General features: G+C 37.8%; 2 protein-coding genes across 2 annotated transcripts in view; one reads left to right on the top strand and one right to left on the bottom strand.

Moving 5' to 3' along the window:
* Positions 1-17443, bottom strand: part of LOC149299912 (ubiquitin-associated domain-containing protein 2-like) — a 71491-nt gene extending 54048 nt beyond the window's left edge. Inside the window, exons 1-4 of the mRNA XM_089485950.1 lie at positions 17413-17443; positions 11121-11248; positions 9784-9903; positions 9217-9323 (exon numbers count right to left, since the gene is read on the bottom strand). Coding sequence (XP_089342076.1) covers positions 9217-9323; positions 9784-9903; positions 11121-11248; positions 17413-17443 — 386 coding nt within the window. The remainder of the gene's footprint in view (positions 1-9216; positions 9324-9783; positions 9904-11120; positions 11249-17412) is intronic.
* LOC149299913 (N-arachidonyl glycine receptor-like) lies at positions 2669-4139 on the top strand. Its single transcript, XM_089485829.1, has 2 exons — positions 2669-2747; positions 3103-4139. Exons 1-2 carry the CDS (start codon positions 2669-2671, stop codon positions 4137-4139), a joined length of 1116 nt encoding a protein of 371 aa, XP_089341955.1.
* Positions 17444-18140: the final 697 nt, after the last annotated feature.

Below are 18140 nucleotides of genomic sequence, written 5' to 3'. Positions count from 1 at the left end.
ACAACACTGACAGTTTTGTAAAGATAAGAAGGACGCAAGCTTTGGTCCAAAGATTTGTGTGAGATCTCACAGCTTGTGTTGGCTTCTTACAGACACGGAGACATAGATCACCAGCGCAGTGAAATTCATCTAGGAGGGATCATCTTTCTGTTTTGCATCTCAGAATAAAACAAGACTTCACAAATGAGTAATACTAGTTTTCCACTTCCTGAATGCACAAGCAAACTACAACAAGCTCAGTAAATCAAGACAGAAGGAGGAAGTTTAAATTCTAAGCAGCCTCAAGGGCAATACCAATGTGAACATTCTGAAAAGAAAAATGCATTAAAAGGTAAGTGTAACCTACTGATTTGCAGCAATGTATAGATGTGTAGTAATGTTCAATAGGAGTTTATGGCTATAACATACAATACTTGTATAAAAAGTGATACTGTCATACAATTTGAAAAGGGATCAATGAAATCAGCAGGTATGGTCTGTTGGTTATATGATCACTTTTTAAACTGTGGCAGTAAAGCATTTAACACGCAAACCCAACTGTATAGAGCATCACAGAGTAGAACTGTGTTATGAGAACAAAGGCATTTCACCAGATTTTTTCACTAACATTTCATCACTTTTGTTAAAACGTGCAATAAACAAAAATCTGGTGGGTTCTATAGGCATGCCTCAAGGAAGGTAAATAAAAATACATTTCTAGAACATCCATAAAATGTATAACGTTTACCTGAATAGCCAACACCAATGTATCTGATCATATCAGCGTTAGCAGTTTACATTTTAAGTGTGTGCTCACGTACAAATGCTGAAACAGAAGCTAGATGAAACATGCAACATGTTACTTTAATGCAATACATTAAAATAAAGTCACAAAAAGAACAATATTTACACCGTTTCAATACAAATTACTACAATTATTTTCAGCAATTATTTTAACACTCTATCTACTGTTTAGTAAAAATTCAGCATATAATCTCTAGTTGCTCAATGTATATTAGTCGAAGTATATACACAAACCTTTATAAACCTACATTTTAATTTGAAAAAGCCATTTGCAAGTTTCTCCTATTTCAGCTTTTCTTTGAAGTGGTGTGTTAATTTACAGTGATACTATTTAAACACTGCCAAGAGCCTAATTATACCCCAATAAACGCCGCATGGAATGTAAGAAGTTTCCATTCTACTAAATATTCTCTTTAATAAACACGTTTTATGTACTTATATGGAAATTTGGTGTACACTGCTCTACTACAATAGCAACAAACCCAGTGAACGTGATGTAAAAGGTCCCATCTACAATCCTGCATAGACCGTATCTGAATGATTGCAAGTACATTGACAAAAACAATGAGGCAACGAAAGGCAAAATCATTCCATAAAGACTACTTAAATAGGATAGAAAATTTTGCTTGATTGCATTATATTTCAAGCCACTCATTTACATTCATAGAAATAAACGGCTTGTGAAAGCACCCAAACATTGTTGATAACGACCCAGCCGAATTACCTTTTCGGCCACTGAATTCTAGGAGATGTGAATTACGTTTAAACCGCCATACAATGAACAGGAATACAGGTAAAGAATTGCAACATAGTATTGATTTTTTAATTATTATTATTTTTAAAGATCTGCAAGTTATACTATCAGCACTAATATATATATATATATATATATATATATATATATATGCACACACACATACACACACACACACACACACACAAACACTCTGGACACTAACAATGTTACTTTTTATTAACACAAAGATAATGGCCATCCATTCTAAGAAAGAAAAAAAAAAAAGACATGCATAGGGCTACATTACAAAGAGGAAATGTGAGTGAATATGAAACCAAAATCTAAAATGTCTCATCTGTAGGTAAGGCCACTTAACCCACACGTTGCTGTTTGGTAAAACACGCACTTTTACTTCTAAAATTCAACTGTCACATCACAAAAATCAGAAGCTAACTCAGGTGAAGTTATGGTTGCCATTTCTTTGGTATGGTATGTTAAACAGGTATACTGAAGGTTGTCCATCCATATGGTAGACTAGGGCTGAACAACTCAAGTCCTTTGTGGCATAAAGAGGCCACAATCTTTGGGTATCCTAGGTTGAGCCAGGCATCTTAGTGAAAAATGCCTTAAAAAAAGTACTATTTCAGACAAGAACGCACAGAATTTCTGGCCTGTTTGTAGGTGCTAAACCAGAACATCCCAGGTGACTGATCTTTATTAAAATAGCTATAAAGGCCAAAGCATACATTTCAGGGGATGCAGCAGGTGTGAACTTTTCAATTCATACTAATATTTGGGGTTTGTAGGTATTATTAATATACTGCCCCTCTTAGATATCTGTGCAAATCTCTCACCATAAGGCTTCCACATTATCACCAGCATATATTATTTCTTTAATACTAGTCCTTAACTCAGGTCTGCCATAAAGACATGCCCCTTCGCCTTTGCTATTTACTCTATCACACCCAAAAAGTGCATAGCCATTTACTTCCCAGTCATGAGAATCAGCCAACCAATTTGGTCACACTGTTCTTCACCTGCCAGTAACTCTAGTTCCCCCATTACTTTGACATTTGCTAGAAGACATGTTAGGTTACCGCTAGTCTTTCTACCACTAATCGACTAACATTGTGTTAAACAACATTTGGCATGTTGCAGTATCGCTACCTCCTACATCCGCAATGCAGCACCGATAATGCCTTAAAAATCCAAAGCACATTTTACAAAGGTTAGTGGGAATTCATACTTCGTACACCTTTTCAATTACTTTTACAGTATAACTATTTGGATAGTGTAATGTATAGGTGCATAGCTGACTTCACGTTGGCCAATTAATTTAAAAAAAAAAAAAAAAAAAAGTACTTTTACAAAAGGGGACTGCATTAGCTGGAAAGCATTCAGGGGCTTTTCTCTGCCCCCACCCTTTACAAACAAAACATGCATGTTCAGGTTTTTTCCCCCAGATTGGTGGCTTAGACAGGGATTTTGGGTGAAGTAAATAGTAACACGATGATTACGTTTCTGCTGTTAGCAGTTATAATACTGTACTGTTTAGTTGAATTAATATTTTTTGTTTCTAAAAGGTTGTATCGACTACAGAACACTTGCCATTGGTGACATCATGGAAGGTGTAGCTTATAACCAAACTGAACCTCATTTGCCTTTTAACTGGAAACTGCAAGAATATAGCCTTCCTGCGCTTATTTATTACAGCATTGTACTACCCATTGGACTACTGGTCAATATCACCGCTTTGTGGGTTTTTAGCTGCACTACTAAAAAACGTACAACGATCACAGTGTATATGATGAATGTGGCACTGCTCGATTTGATGTTCTTACTCTTTGTCCCTTTCTTCATCATTTATTATGTAAAAAAGTACTGGCTTTTTGGAGATATATTTTGCCGGATTCTGGGAGTACTCACTATTTTTTACCCCAGTGTTACCCTGTGGCTCCTTGCTTTTATCAGTGCTGACCGATACATGGCAATCGTGCAACCTAAACAAATTAAAGAGTTGAAGAACATTTCCAAAGCAATGGCTGCATGCTTCGGAATTTGGATAATGACATTAGTGACTACAACCCCTTTGCTCTTTATATCTGACGATCAAGACAAAGAGTTTAATTTTACCACTTGTTACAAAATGTTGGACATCGTCCACTTTAAAAAAAACAACATCTTGAACTTTGCTCGTCTAATTTTCTTTTTCTTGATCCCACTGCTGATCATGATAGGCTGTTACACCATTATCATTTACAGTCTTTTAAGTGGAAGGACATCTCGACTCAAGCCCAAAGCAAAGAATAAATCAATACGGATAATTGTTACGTTGATGGTGCAGGTGCTGGTGTGCTTTGTGCCATTCCACGTTTGTCTTCTGTTACTCATTACCCATGATGAACAAGAACACTACTTATTATGGGGAACTGTGTCTACTTTTCTAATGTATCTGAGCACCTGCCTGGATGTTATTCTATATTACATTGTGTCCAAGCAATTCCAGGCTAGGGTTCTAAGTGTCATACTCTATCGCAATTATTTGCGAAGCGTAAGGAGGAAAAGTGTCCGAAGTGGCAGTATACACTCCTTAAGCAATATTAACAGTGAAATGATATAATGTTTTTTTTACAGTGAATTTTGGATTCATGTTTACAGCTCAAAGCAAATGCAACTTTATGAAAGTGAAAGGATTCCTGTAGATTTGTCCACATGGAAATAATTAATTTCAATCATAAAAAAACAGATAGCAACATGTACTGTTTGTGATGCATGCCCTTTAACCCCTTAACGTCCATTGCCGGGTCATGCAAAATGGTCACTTAACGACCTATGACGTGCCTGACACGTCATGAGACTTAAACAAGCTTAGAAAGTGATCAACGGGGAAAAAAAAAGCGCACTTCCAAAATGTGGCATGTGGTTGTTTGATAGTGACGTATACCTGGAGCTATAAATTTATACCTAAAGTACAATTTGTGTGAAAAAAATACCAAAAAAAAAAATACTACCCCAAAGTGTGGCAAAGGCTGGTGATAGAATTTCATGCATGGAAAGGGTTAAAATACTAGTATTTGAAATACCTTGGGGTGTCTAGTTTTCAAAAATATATGGTATGATGGGGTAAATTGAATTAGCCGGCTTCAAAGATGGTCCTATTAGGACATGGGGGCAGAATGACCAGATGTAAAAGTTCCAAGTAAAAAAATGTGCACTTCCTAAATGTGGTGTTTTACCTCCCAAACAACCCGACAAACCCATGCAGGGGGGGTATGACTGTACTCGGGAGAGGTTGCTGAACACATATTGGTGTGTTTGAAAGCGTTGTATACCATGAGCTGTAAATCCATACCTGAAGAGCAATTTTAGCGATAAAAAACACAAAATAAATTACTACCACAAAGTTTGACAAAGACTGGTGGTAGAATTAGTGCATGGAAACAGTTAAAATTCTAGCATTTGAAATACCTTGGGGTGTCTAGTTTTCAAAAATACATGATTTGATGGGGTAAATTGCGTTGGCCAGCTTCAACGATACCCGAAATGGCACATGGGGGGGAAGAATTACCAGATTTGGAAAAAATGGTTTTGAAAGTGCAGAAAAAAGCAAAAAAAAATTGGGTATTTCTAAACTCAGGACAAATAGTAGAATATATTTAGTAAGTTTTTTCATTAGCTTTTTTTGGATGAGTAAAAGATTTTTGAGGTAAAAGTCAGAAAATTTGTGGTTTTTTTTACATTTTTCATCATATTTTATTATTTTATTTATGGGAAATTAGATAATATGATCAAAACAATGGTATCTGAAGAAAGCCCTTCTTGTCCTGAAAAAAAACAAACATATAATTTGTGTGGGTTCACTAAATGAGTGAGGAGAAAATTACATCTAAACACGAACACCCCAAAAGTGTTAAAACAGCCTCGGTCCCAATGGTACAAAAGGTAAAACACAGCCTGGTCCTTAAGGGGTTAAAAGCTTTCTGAACCACAAACCCTCGTATGGCGATTCTGTACTATTGGCAATGATGGACTTAAGGTGCTAGGAATGAAGACTTATAGAGGCTAAGAAATATGTAGCAAAACTAATGCTGACTCGTTCCCTTCTAAGGCGCCAAGGCTGTTGGGCGCTGGTGATCTACACTTTTTGCCATCTTCAGTACAGAACATACAACAGTGATTGTGAATGAAATCAGAACTCTACTTTAGTGTCTATACCAGTAATAAACATGCATAGTCCTATGAACAATTGATCGGTGCAATATCTGCATAAGTTCTTATATTTTCTTGAGCGTTTCACAAGCCACAAATTCGCAATTACTATCTAGTATACCTTGTCAATGTCAGGTTGTAACATCAATTGTACACAACACAAAAACCCAAAAATCTTTGGTAACCAAGAAACCTATATATTTATACTGGAGAAGAACTGCAGCGTGTAGTGCCCCAGGTCAGATATAACCAAGCGAAAGACAAAAATCACATCACATTTATAAGGACTTTTTAACTGGTTGGCTGCTTTGTACACTTTCCATTAGTGATTTCTTCACCTCAATGATACATGATCCTAGAAGGCACAACAAGGCCTGCAAATGTAACTTCTTACACATGTAAAAAAAAAAATAATAATAATTTGCATTTATTCTTACAGGTATATTATAAAACATAAGACTTCCACAAGCAAGTAAAGTTACAACTATTCACTTATATGAGTACACTCCCGGATCAGATTGCATTTTGGTTGAACCAAGGTGATCATTTAATTCATGTCAATTCCTGTCTTGAATTAAACCTGATACTACTCAAAGCAGATATGCAGTTTGGTTCTTAAAATGCTGCCCCCCCATAGTTTCCTGACCTGTGTTTAAAAAACCAAAAGCCCCCCAAAAATCATACGGATGTTTGTCTTACCAAAGCTAGAAAGCCGCTGTTGAACAATCACACTCATTTTCTGGTGCAATCCGGATATAGTTGGCATGTATAATACATCTGCCTTTTTGACATGTTGGACATTTGTTTGTCTTACAATAAAATATCAGTGGATATTTCCTTATTTTGTGTCATGCCATTGTGAAAATAAGTATTAAATGTACATACAACAAAGTCCTGAAAAATTTAAATGTGCTCTGTGGAAATCATCAGAGTGACTGTACTGGCATTTATATACATTAGAGATATATGTATATTCACATTATTCTGTTTACTCCCATTTTGTTAAATGATTAAAAAAAAAAAAACTATTTGAAAGCATTCATACTTTACAGCATGTTTCCACACCTGCTTAAAACTTTTGCTCAGCACACTATATATTTATAGATAAACACATCACAGACACGTATGTATTTTTTGATGTACATACACTCAAGGCCGGCCCGACAATGGAGCCGAGTGGGGCAACTGCTCGGGGCGGCACTTTTGAAGGGGCGGCACTTTTGAAGGGGCGGCACTTTTTTCATTTTTAAAGCAGAAGAGAGAGGGGCGCCGAGTGGTTTTCGCTTACCAAGTTGTCAGTACCCGCTTGAAGCCCCTCTCTCCTCTGCGGCGAGTCTCCCAGTTCGGTCTCGGTGCCGGCTTGTAATGGTGAGCGCCGGAAGATGACGTCATTTCCGGCGCTCAGCATTACAAGCCGGCACCGAGACTGAACAGGGAGACTCACCGCAGGACTGCTGAAAGGTAAGTACAGGGGGGGGGGGTAGATAATGGGGGGCGCAGGGAGAGGAAGGGTAGATAATGGGGGGGGGGCGGCATTTTAAACTTCGCTCCAGGCGGCATTTTGTCTTGGGCTGGCTGTGCATACACTGTATATACATTTGCCTTAAGAAGAAGCCTTACATTTAGATAATCCACAATCATACATGCATTATGCTCACAACACAAAGTGAAAATAGCAAGGCAATGACATGTTTTAATTGCACAAAAAACACCCACATGTAAAAGGTACAATTTTCCTTAAGTATATATATATATATACACACACACACACATTTGAACTCTACTAAATGGGAAACTAAGACAATAATACAACTGTTATTACACTTATTGTGAGCACAGTGTGTTTATTATGTTGCTAGAGCACAATTCAGGAATACTTTCACCAAAGGAATCATAGCTACTTTAATTGCATAAAATTAAGACTACAGTCTCATCTCAATCCACACACATATGGTTATGAAGCAAACAGTTAACTTTTAGAATTCACTGGGATTCTTGGGAACTCCATAGATATAACCCAGAAACTTGACACGAACTTGCAGCTGCTTAGTGGGCCCTGGGCAAAAATGGTGTTTGGCTAGACACACCCATGGCAAAGCTAGTCTCATATGTAGAATGGAGGGCCATTGGGCCAGCATGTCAACTATACGTAAACTAAGGAATGCAATACATTTGCTTCATTATGTATGCATTATAGGGATACAGAACAATAGTTAACCTGAGTTTTGCATGTACTGGTCAGCATCCTCATATAGGGTGATAGAGATAAATGGGGTGCCCTAAGCAGCTGAGAAAGTAGGTTATATGGTTGTACCCCCACGGCACTGTGCAAACAAACTCCTGAATCTACAGAATGTGTGCTTAAACTGTAAAACATGATAAAAGGTTTCTTTATCATGGTTTACACCTCAGGACAACTATGTTTTTCTCTTGAGACTTAAATATATACACGCCAATCAGCCCTAACATTATGGCCACTGGCAGGTGAAGTGAATAACACTGATAATCTTGTTATCATGTCATCTGCCAGTTGGTGGGATACATTAGGCAGAAGATAACATTTTGTCCTCAAAGCTGATGTGTTAGAAGCGTAAGGATCTGAACGACTTCGACAATGGCCAAATTGTGATGGCTAGGCGACTGGGTCAGAGCATCTCTAAAACTGCAGCTCTCTATGGTGTTCCCGGTCTGCAGTAGTCAGTACCTATCCAAAGTAGTCCAAGGAAGGAAAAGCGGTGAACCAGCAACAGGGTCATGGGTGGCCAAGGCTCATTGATGAACGTAGGGGGAGAAGACTGGCCAGTGTATCCAACAGACGAGCAACTGTAGCTTAAATTGCTGAAAAAGTTAATGCTGGTTCTGATAGAAAGGTCACAGAACACACAGTGCGTCGCTTGCCTGGAGAACACATGGCACCAGGATGCATTCATGGAGGCCCCACCTCGCAATTTACAGGATTTAAAGGATCTCCTGTTAAAGTCTAAATTCAGGGCAACCTGATGGAGCTAGGCTGATATCCCCATCCTCTTAAATGCAAACTTGGCCCTAACATACAACTTGTAAATTTCACCACCAAGTCTGGACACCTTTGAGGATTCAAACTGTATGTTCTTGTATTATATTAGGGCAAACCTTGCCTTCAAGTAAGTAATAAGAGGCAAATTCTATAAAACTTGCCTCAAGCATTCTGTGTTGTCATTAAAGGGCATAACTGTAAACAGTATTAAATATCTGTACCTGCTGATCATTTCAGCAACAATTGGAGTGGAAAATATACACGTACATTTCTATTTTCATTAGGTGCAAACACCTCACGTGGGGACTGGTGTGTTCCTTCTGGAGTATGCCTACCAGCAATGAACCAGTTCATAAGGCAAAGTTACAAGCAACATTTATATTAAATATTCTTCCTGATTTTTTATATATAATACCAACAACCATAGTTTACAGGGTCACTATAAAACAACAGTTTAGATGATGTGACTTACAATCCTGAAGGCAGGGTGCTGAGGGTTATATGACAGACCAACTCCACAGCTTCAACAAGTAGGAAATCAAATAGAGTTGACAGTATCCAGGCCCCCAGTAAAAATGACTGTACAGGAGGAAACACGACATGTCAGTATACAATACGTTTAGATAATGTTACATGAGTTTATCTTTTAAGGATGTCTAAGAGGTAAGCAAATCATTACAGTACAATGTAGCAATATTAATATTTGCTTACGTAGAATTGCTCTCATAAAAGAGTTCCCTACATCTAACACAAAAGCTTTGCTGTTCTAAATAGAAAAATGAAACAGAGGACCTTCTAAATGTACATAATTACACTTACCGACCACCTAGGTTCATGAAATACCATTTACAATGTGCTACTTTAAAACGGATGCTACATGGGAAGCACGGCTTTCATAAAACATTTCTATTTCAGGGATGTATTACAAAACAAAATTCTTAAATATAACGTGCAATAGGAAAAAACAAAACTATTTTCAATCTACTAGTGTCCCAATAAAACTGTTATAAAATGGTTGCATCAATTTGTGTTCACTTACTGTAAATTTTCGACTACCAAATCTTCTTTCCAGGGATCTAAAATTATATATAAGTAAACTGCTACAAAAGGTATCTTTCAGATCCAGGCAAATAATTCTCCCAGATATTAGCCTCCATATCTAAAATATAAAACAGAGACTTTATCATAGACTTTGCAATTTCCACAGGAACATAACTTAAATACATTGGTGTCAATCTCTAGGATTTGAGGGCCATAAACTGACCAGCATTTATGAAATTCTTTAGTCTCTAAAGTTTTTGATTAAATTGCCAGTGCTTAAGCTGGGTTATCCTAAAAAAACCCAAAAACTGTCCAGTTGTGGATAGACACCGTTACTTAAATAAATAAAAAAAGGTTCTGTATTTACTAAATGACAGCATTATTTAACCTCCAAAATCTGACACCAATAGTCTGTGTGTGTGGGGGGGAGACAGATACAAGTAGGCTAAATCACGGAAAAAAGTTTTTGTTCATAATGATAATACAAATAAGGTAATGATTATCTCTAATTCACTACATGCTTTTAAACATGAAAATATATGGTATTTATTATTATAATGACATTGGCAGAATGAAAATGTGATTAAAGTGAGTAAAGTGTTACGGTAATTAGCTTCCATGAAGCCTTGCTCTGTAGTGTAAGGAGCACTTCAGGCACATGCATAGCTTGTCAGATGTAGAATCCATCCAAGCCAGAGAACTGTTATGGAAACCCCTGAAGTTATAACCTATAAACTAAACATTCTTGGAACCAATATTGTCATTCTTGTGGAAAATTAAGTTAAATATTTCAGGGAAATCATTATTTAAATTGTCAATCAAGGTGGAATAAGTTCCTCGTCTCCTCGATAGTTATGTCTTACACGAAAATACAAAAGATTCTGTCTGCATTCCAGTTAGAACATCTTGAACATCATAGTGGCCTTATTATAAGTAATAGTTTCACACAAGGGGCTTCTGACATCATCGGAGGATGCCACCATCCTGTTTAGCCCATGGTCCAGCTGTGAGAGGAAGATAGAAGAAACAGCTGCCTGTGCACATGGATGGAACCAGAAAGCAAGGGCACTCATGGAAAACTTCAGGTACATTTCCAAACACACTGCTTCAACAAACACTAGCTAAGCATACACACAGGTATCCTATTTACACAGATATAACACACAAGAAAAGTCTATATTTTCTGTGACTTATTTGTGAGTCATATTTGATCTTTAAGTTTGAGTAATAATCTAAAATCAATTATTATTATGCTTCACAATTACAATGTCTACCACCATACTTCATCATATAAATGAATGAATGTGAAGTCCAAAAAAAAACCAAAAAACTTACATGAAAATCCTCTTTTATTGCTTGCCAGTTATATATGAATAATGCTTGTTGCTGTTGAAAAAGGAATGCCAACAAAATTGAAAGGGCACTTGGGATGAACAAGAGACCTTTGGATAATGGAGCTTTATCTGAAAAAAGAAAACAGAAATCTTAACATGCAAAAAAGTTAAGCAGGATAATCTAGAAGATCTCCAGTTAACACACATACCCAATTTTCATATTTATATATATATATATATATATATATATATATATACACATACATATATACATATGTAAAAGGGTGAAGCCGTATTAGTCCAGTAGACACGATGTCTGCACCGAAGCTCCATCAAAAACCATGAGGAAGAAAAATATTGCACCCCGGTAGGACATCATTTCACACAGAACAATCACTCCATCCAAAACCTAAAAATTAAAGTACTCAAAGGAAATTTCAGAGACTCTCAGGAAAGAAAAACATTTGAGATGAAAATGATTACACATTTTAACACCATAAAAGAGGGACTTAATGTGGATTCTGGTTTCCTTACACACTACCAGAACTTTATATGAACTTCATCTAGTCATCCAATGTCTAATTGCTGTTATCTTTGATGTTTTACTGTGGTTATTGGTTCCCTAAGTTTATTTGTTCTGTCCCTGGGTTATCTCTCCACCTCTCTGCATTTCTCACCTCCAGACCTATTATTTACGACACCCCACTCAACCCCCCCCCTTATACCATCACTTGTTTTAAGTTGTAACCTCTATCATGTTGATTAGTATTGCTTCAGACCTGATGAAGGGAGGATAACTCTCGAAAGCTTGTCTTTTTAATATTATGTTAGTCCAATAAAAAAGGTATCACCGCATACTCTGCAATACTCTATTTTTTGACAACATATATACATATATATATATATATATATACACACACACACACACACACACACACACATATGATAAAATGGATCATTCCAGATAACGCCATAAAAGTTTGTTGGTTTTCCGGGGTTGTGGCAGCCAATCAGAAAGCTCACCTAACACACATGCATATGGCTGATACTACTTCCACTGATTTCAACAGCATCACTACTGCCTATCTAATGCCTACTCAAGCACTAGTATCCCTTTAACAAAATGTGCAGAAGTGCAGTAAATGTATTGGCGTCCATTCAAAATTGATTGCACTATAGATTGCTCTATTCTCTGGAATCAAAGTAAATTAAATCTGTTGGTTTTAATCCAACCTCATCCCATTAGGAACAAATTAGTTGTCCATGAGTGGTGTTCTGCCTTCTGCACCTCTGTCCTGAGCGCTGTTGAAAGGCTGTCTAGTGCAGTGTACATTTGCTTCAAGAGGTCCATGTATAAAGTGGATATAGCGGCAAAAAGGTAATCGTTATTAACCTAACTTGCACGCGCCTACCCAGAATCACTTTCACTGGTGGAAGCACCACAAGATTTCTGGGAAGAGCAAGCCTCTGGCTTCTCTGGTGGTTGCAGATTTGTGTCGGATAAAGCCTCTGCGACCCCTTTTTCAGTGGAGAGGTTTTTCATCACTTTTACCCCACCACAACTCATGTTGTGTAAACTCTTCAGTGAGGTGTTACAAATGAAAAGTGGACGGTGAATTTGTATTATCACACAGTTAAAGGCACACCTCAATGTCAAATTAATGGGCGCCATTTCTATGCATGTGCGCAGGGGTCTTGTTAACATCCCCCTTGCTGAGCCAGCTGGTGATTTATTTACCTTAGCAGCCGTCCAAGATGGGGACACAAAGTGACTGATCCACTTTAAATTCTCACTGCAATTATCCATCTGCAATGATGACCAGGCTATCCAGAATAAGGGGGCCCTTGAAAATATAAATGACTAAATAGAATACCGCTTAATTACTGGAAAATAACACCACCCAGGGCAGATCAAGCACACAACACAACAATTCTGCCAATACAGGTATAGAATATATTCATTCTGGGTTTACCATTAAGGTTTTCCCTTTGAAATAGACATGCAAAGTAATGTAAATTTTATTTATCTTATTTAGCCTGACAGCGACCAAATAAACTTATATAGAATTTACTGCTGATGAAAAAAACCAATGATCATGGTAAATTCCATGTTGGAAATGTGTTCTCCTAGATTTCTTTAGATGCTTTCTCCCTGGGAAACTAAACAATAATATATAAAATCATAGCATCATGCTATTTTGTCACAGGTCAGTGAAGCAGACATTGTTTGCTGCACTGATGCCCATCTTTTATGGTAACAAGAAGTGGTTCCCTAATTCATCCAACAAGAACTGCTAAAAAGTCCTAGGTTGCACCACCTTTTTTTGTCCAACAAGTTCTTAGCTCAAGAAAGATACCACTATAAGGCTAGGTTTCCACTTTTTTGCTAAAAACGCCCATAAAAAACGCCAATTCAGCCACACGGCGTTTTTTTTGTGAAAAAACGCTGCAGCCAGATGTTAGCTGTTCTTCAATAGGAAATCGCACAATGCCATATCCACTTGGCGTTTTTCTGTTTGGCGTTTTTCAGTTTGGCGTTTTTCTGCTTTTTTGGGCTCTGTGGCAGTTTTTCAAAATCGCAGCATGTTGACACTCTGGCGTTTTTTGCAAGGAAATCTTGGCGTTTTTCTCCGATAGAAGTCTATGGGAGAGAAAAAACGCCATGAAAAAGCCATGTGGGTTTTACCTTGGCGTTTTTTATGGTGTTTTTTTCCACAGTTACAATGCAGAGGATGGACCCAGTATCTGTGTGTCCTACGAGAAATAGGTTGGAAACAAACAGTTTGACACAAAACAAAGTTCATATTGAATTTAACACCATTTGGAACAAACATGCCATTACAAACAAACATACCCGACTGGATCCTGCCTGCCAAAAGCCACAGCAAACAATTTGCACCATCATTTGGGGCCAATCTTCCTAGAGGAGCAGACATTCGGAATAAAGCATGCCTTACAAACCACAGGAAAGAGACAAAAGGGTCCGCCGGGGCGTTTAAGTAGAACTCTACCAAGGAAATGACATCAGGAGGGGGCAGACACTTGCCATTTATCCATTTATCAAGAAAAAAAACGCAGGACAAAAACCCAAGTGGAAACCTAGCCTTAATGTGATAAACAAACAAAAAATATCAAATATACTAACCACAGCTTTTTAAACAGATTGTCTTTATGAATAAAGAGCCGCCATGAAATAGATTTTAATTTTATATCAAAAATTGCACTAGAGAACAGTATTTAAAATAGTGTAACAAATAATATATTAAGTGATTGAAGCGTCATGTAAATTCCTTTTCATACCATATTTCAGCCTCTCTGAACTGATTTACTAAAATTGTAACTCATGCTTCTTGTTTTGTAATCATTGTAATTTATTTTGAAGATATTCGTCTACATTATGTGGCCAAAGCTGTCAGAACTGTCATATTAAATATTACTCCTGAAAGTATCTTTCCTCATCCAAGCCTTTACATAGAAAGAATAGGTGAAAAGAACTATATGACATAGAAAAATCATGCTATTCATTTGAACACGCAGTCAGGAGATCCCATGACATGCGTAAGTTGAGTGATATAAATGAGTGCGTCTGTATATGATATATGCACGGCTTGATAAATTTGGTTTGCATCTAGGAGTCATCCCAAAAATTTAAGACATTTTACATTTTTCCCTCCAACCAATCATGGTTTCATTTTCTGTAGTTGAGTATCTCCCTTCTCCTTTCTAAGGTGACGTTCCTCCATCATATGTTCACTTAATATTATACATATATATATCATAATTTAGAAAAATGCTAAATATAGCTATGTCTATACCAAGCAGTTTTGATTTGCTTTGGACCAGAGAAATACAAAATTAAAAACACAACAAATTATAAGATCCTAACAAGTTAATTTATTATGAACTACAAGGGTTCAAACCACCTAACATTTAGAAGTGGTTGAGTTGTTTTATGGAGGACGTTTAAATCAAGCAAGAGCTCGTCCCATGTGATGAGGAGGGCGAAGCTTGGGCCTCTGGACTCCAATTGGAGATGACATCCCAAATACAGGAGGACCGGTGGCTTCCACAGACTCTGCAGGGAAACTAAAGGTTTTCTGCAGGAATTCACCAGGGCGACGGAGCTTCGGCCGCTGATATCCCGTGGGAGCTGGTCTCTCAAATATCGCAGGACCGATGGTTCTCTCCATGACGGCTTTGGTTTCTGCTTGCTCCTCATACAGAAGCCTTAGTTGTTCTTCCAGCCCCGAGTATGAGTTTGTCATGTCTCTAAAATTCTTCTCTAAAGCTTGTAACTCGGCTTTTTTCTCATTCACCTCCTCATATAGTGAGCATGCCGCTTTGAACCATCCGGTCAGCTCCCTCTCTTTTGAGAGAAGGCGGGCATACACTCTGTCCGCTTCATTCCTCAGCTCTTCTGGATCCTCTTCAACTAGTTCAAAAAATAATTTCTGGACTATATCTTGGCTGCTGCCAACCACGGTTCGGCACTGAGGACAAGTTTGTCTTGCAGCCGCGTAAAACCATTGCTGCACGCACTCCTGATGGAAAAGGTGTCCGCAGCGAAGGGCTGTCACATTGCAGGTGTTATTAAAAGTGACGCGACAAATACTGCACAGTGCCCGAATGGACATGGCTGCAATTCACTCCTCTCGATACTGTCACCTCTACACTACAAGGAAGATGTCTACACGCATCTCTCTGATCCCTACCCTGAGGGTTCTAATGCTTGTGATGTCAAATAGCAACTGCTGTGTTTACCGTGACGGTGATGTAAACACTGCTCCTAAGACTCAATAGCATATTTTCTGCTTTTATTTATGTATTTATTGTTATCTGTCTATAAAATAATAAAAAAAAAAAACCCTGAAATTGTCAGGCTTGTTGTAATATTCAAAATATGTAATCACTAATAGATGGTGCCATGATGATAACAGCACCACTTCTATGTGATATCAGAACAGGATTTAGACATTATCCAGTTTACGGGATATAAGGCATATCTGGGGGGGCAGAGTTCTGGTGACAAGAGTTCTTGGGGTATAAAGCATATCCAGAGGACACAGTGGCATATCTGGGGAGAAGATGGGCATATCGGGGGGGGGGGGGTTAAGTCATATAGGGGGTATAAGGCATATCCAGAGGGCACAGTGGCATATCTGGGAGGGAGTGTGGCAAGCCTGGGCTCAAGTGAGCATAACTGGGGGGGCAGGTTGGGAAATAAAAACAAGAAATGCATTTTTTTTTATTCTGCTGTTTGTTTTTAACATCCAGTTATTTTAAATAAACATAACATTTACATTTATTTTTTTATCCGATTAATCGAAAAAATAATCGGCCAACTAATCGATTATGAAAATAATCGTTAGTTGCAGCCCTAGTTCCCTTATAAATTATAATTATAGCTTATTACGCATTATATATCAGGGTATCCAAGCATTGATCCTGAAAGACTACTATAACATAATCAATGAAAGGAACAAGACTGTACGTTTACGGTTGAAAACATAGTAAAGTGTTTACACAACACATAAAAAGTCCACTGGCTAACTGGATTCCTTGCATGACACCAACATGTTGCTGTTCTCCAGGGCAAGTATAATAGGTCACATCTGGTTTTATCTCATTTTTTTTATATGCTTCCATTCCTCTATTAAGACATCAAGCTTTAAATACTTTGTACATGTATCTATGCAGGATCAAAGATGGAAAGGTTATTTGAAACCTTGAGGTGTTTTCACTAAACCAACTCACCTTTTTCACCATACACTATAAAGAACCAACCTACGGGGAACTCCTCTTGCAAGAAAGCCTGAGTTGGCTCTTGAGAATCCATAGCTGCATTGGTGAGATTGCTTTCATAATATCTTCCTGCATCATTCATTCATGCATGACGAAGGGTCAGCAAGGACATTCATACAGGAGAAGCTCACCGGTGTTTGTCAAATTGCACACTTCCGAAGTCACCTGCCCTTTCCTAGTTTAGTAAATACCCCCCATAAACACGCATTATCAGAACATACCTCCAACATGCTAAATCTGCTCTAGAAAGGACGAGATCTCTACAAAGTTTAATCAATTGTCCTCATATTCTTATTTATAATTTCACGCCCAATATTTAGCCATGGCCCGTCTCAGGATGTTAAGACTTATCACGTGCACTGAATATAGAAACACTAGAAGTAATATTTATAATTAACCATTATGATTTCATCTTTTCAGACACATGTATAAAGAATGGCAAATTTGAACATTATTAATACATTTTACTTGTTGTTATGCATGCAACTCACAAAGCCCGCTGGAGCCTGTACTAGCAATCATGATGTTTGCCTTCAATGGACACGGACAAGATCATATCATGTAGACGTCACTCTATCTTGAGGCGGGAATCACCAGCCTCACAGGTCATACGCCATCCAGATCCGCACAGCTCCAATCTGAATGCATTGACTACAGTGTCACTTTATCGAAATCTATTTCAGATGCAATCTGTAACGACAAGACACAAAAAATTATTATCAAGCGCGCTCGTACCCACATAACAAACATTCTAGTTGCATTTGCGTTACTGTAATATATTATTTTGGCCAATTTGGAATATCAAACTTTGCACAATTTTGCTTACTCAGCATGTAACAGTGAAGAGCAACAATTAATGCAGGCAAAGTTAGATGGAGAGATTATAGAAGTACAGGGTCCACCGGACAAGTAAAACCTGTTATTTGAGAACACTATCTCTTGTTGAATGCTCCTGATCTCCTGTATCACGCTGAAAGTGAGAGAAACTGATTATCTTACAGTATGTCACAACATGCAATAAGCAGTATAGGATACAAACGATAAAAAAAAGCATATCCTCTCAGCTTGTATTTCCAGTACATAGTGCCAGCTGTATGAGCTTACAAGTAAGCCTGACAGGTCTGTGCACCATATAGGCACTCGGCAATATGAGCTCCCATTTCTTCGTGACATGCCGTAAACCGTGTGTGCATAAAACTACATAAACGTGCATACATTT

This window comes from Sceloporus occidentalis, unplaced genomic scaffold, assembly GCF_023333645.1.
Source record: "Sceloporus occidentalis isolate IW3139 unplaced genomic scaffold, rSceOcc1.0.p SCAF_27, whole genome shotgun sequence".
In the NCBI taxonomy this organism is placed as follows: domain Eukaryota; kingdom Metazoa; phylum Chordata; class Lepidosauria; order Squamata; family Phrynosomatidae; genus Sceloporus; species Sceloporus occidentalis.
Note: the sequence above shows the minus strand (reverse complement) of the source record. Positions and strands in the feature narration are given on the sequence as shown.